The sequence below is a fragment of the Caenorhabditis briggsae genome (assembly GCF_000004555.2).
Source record: "Caenorhabditis briggsae complete genome, chrIV, whole genome shotgun sequence".
Lineage (NCBI taxonomy): Eukaryota > Metazoa > Nematoda > Chromadorea > Rhabditida > Rhabditidae > Caenorhabditis > Caenorhabditis briggsae.
Window position 1 is genome coordinate 16,170,177 of NC_013487.2, and position 2,252 is coordinate 16,172,428.

The 2,252-nt window shown below is 28.5% G+C and overlaps 1 protein-coding gene across 1 annotated transcript in view; it reads left to right on the forward strand.

Moving 5' to 3' along the window:
* Positions 1-716: 716 nt before the first annotated feature.
* CBG13904 overlaps positions 717-2,252 on the forward strand; it is a gene marked incomplete at both ends in the record, with an annotated part of 7,834 nt that continues 6,298 nt past the window's right edge. The window contains 3 exons of the mRNA XM_045236315.1: positions 717-866; positions 1,404-1,640; positions 1,904-2,041. Of these exons, the coding sequence (XP_045095303.1) occupies positions 717-866; positions 1,404-1,640; positions 1,904-2,041 (525 nt within the window). The remainder of the gene's footprint in view (positions 867-1,403; positions 1,641-1,903; positions 2,042-2,252) is intronic.

Consider the following 2,252-nt stretch of genomic DNA (forward strand, 5'->3'; position numbering starts at 1 on the left):
GACCCTGCCTTTTGATCACTTGTAATTTTGTTCATAGACTAGATACAGTAGTCCAAATAGTATCATTTTGAAGTACTCGTCGAGTTCTATCATATCTAATTTGGTTGATTTGAAAATAGTGATCCCAAAAGAAACTATGGCAAGGCGCGGTCGCAAGTATGATTTTCAGTCAATTTTTTTTAATTTTTAATATTTTCAAATTTTCAAATTTCGTCACATTTTTCAAAATTTATGATCTATAATTATTAGACACTAAAAATGTCACTGTCTAGTGCCTAAGAAAATCTAGCATTTATTGGAAGTAGACTAGAGTTTTTTCATTTTTTTTTTTGAAATCTGAGCAATCCTCAAAAAAAATTTTTTTTCTAATTTTTTTCACCTGGTAACCAAGAAAAAAAAATAATTTTGTTGTCTGAAAATTTATTTTTCCAGGTTATTTTTTGTTTTATTTTTTTCATTTATTCCGGCTTTTCGAAAAATTTGAACTTTCAAAAAATTTAAAAATACCGTAAACACTCTTTTGAAAGCCACCCGGACCGTTTATTTTGAGCCTATGTATCTCACTTCTTTTGAAAGATACCAAAACGTTGTCAACTGATAAAATGTTTATCATAATATCAGCTACATGTTATCAGTTGACATCTTTTTGATATCTTCTACATGAACCGAGATATAGGGGTTCAAATTGGACGATGCGGTAATTCCAGAAAAAAATCATGTCATTTTTCAATCTGAAATTTTTGGTTTCCTTTTTCTACTGTTCAATTTCTTTTCTCATTTATACATTGCTCATTATTATGTTGTTCAAAAATTGGAAAGAATTCAAGTCTGCATTTTTTCACGTAGTTATTGCTGATTACTTTTTTGTGAGTTTCCAGAAAAAAAATAAATTCCAAAAAAAATTTTTTTTTCAATTTATTTTTGAAAAAGTTAAAAAGTTAAATTTGGGACTCAAAATTGACTTCTAGGGTTAATTAAACCTGAAAAATCGATTTGAACTACTGAAATTAACCATGGACAGCTTCCAGGACATGAAAACTTGATTTATACTTCGAAATGAAAAATTCCAAAAATCTGAAAAGTTTCAATTTAATTTTGATTTTTCAAAAATTTCAGATTGATCCCAAAAATCAAGTTCTAGCAGTAATTTAATCTGAGAAATTGATTAAAACAATCTAAATTAGCCTGAAACTATCCCTAAGAATTGAAAAATTGCATTATACTTCGGAAGGAAAAAATCCAAAAATCCGAAAATTTAAATTTTCCAAAATTTTTTTTAATTTATGTCGAATTGATTCAAAAATTTCATTCTGAACGTAATTTAACTCAAAAAATCGATTAAAACTATCAAAAATCCCCTCAGAAGCTTCTGAATCCTTCAAAACCCTGAAAAACTGTTCCAGAACCTTCTAACCTGGCTAAACTCAATGATAACCCTCCGTTTACCGAATGGAACTTGTAAAGATTGCCTTCTATCCAATTTATTTGCTTCTTTGGGACAAAATAATCAATATACCGGTGGATTTCTGTATATTTGCTATTTTCTACACTTTGGAAATGCCTATTTTCAATACGGTATGGTCACAATGATGTCATTGAATCGAACAACATCGATTTTTGCCTATTTTTTGTATGAGAAGGTATAGAATAATGCATAAATTTGAATTTAGCGCTTTTTTCTGATCATTTTAAGCTATGAATCTTGAAAATCCGTTGAAAACTAATAAAATTACATAAAATTGAAAATTTCAAAATTTCAAAAAAATGTTGAAAAATTAAAATTCCTATAACTTGTGTAATTTTCAATCGATTTTCATGAATTTTGGCTTAAAATATTTCTGAAATTCCTTTTTTTTTTCATAAAACAAACAAAAAATTTGAAAAACTTCAAAGAATCTTCCAGATTTGGCAATTTCTCTTCCCATTCTCTCTGGGTACTGTAGTCCTCTGCGCGGTGTACTTCACACGGACAATTCTAGTGACTAGTCCGTATTATGTGTATAATGAAGCATTGGATATGTACAGTATCAAAGCGGACTCGGTGAGAAAATATAATTTTTGACAAATTTGAAAAATTCGTGAAAATAATTTTGGAAAAAAATTTCAAAAAAAGTTTTTTTTTTGGATTTTTACATAATTCTAATTTTAGCGAGATCTTATGAAAACAGGATTTCTGATCATCAAATCAGTTCGAAAACCATCTTTCTGAGCCAATTCTAACCCAAGTTACAGTCGATTTCGTATATGAGAGA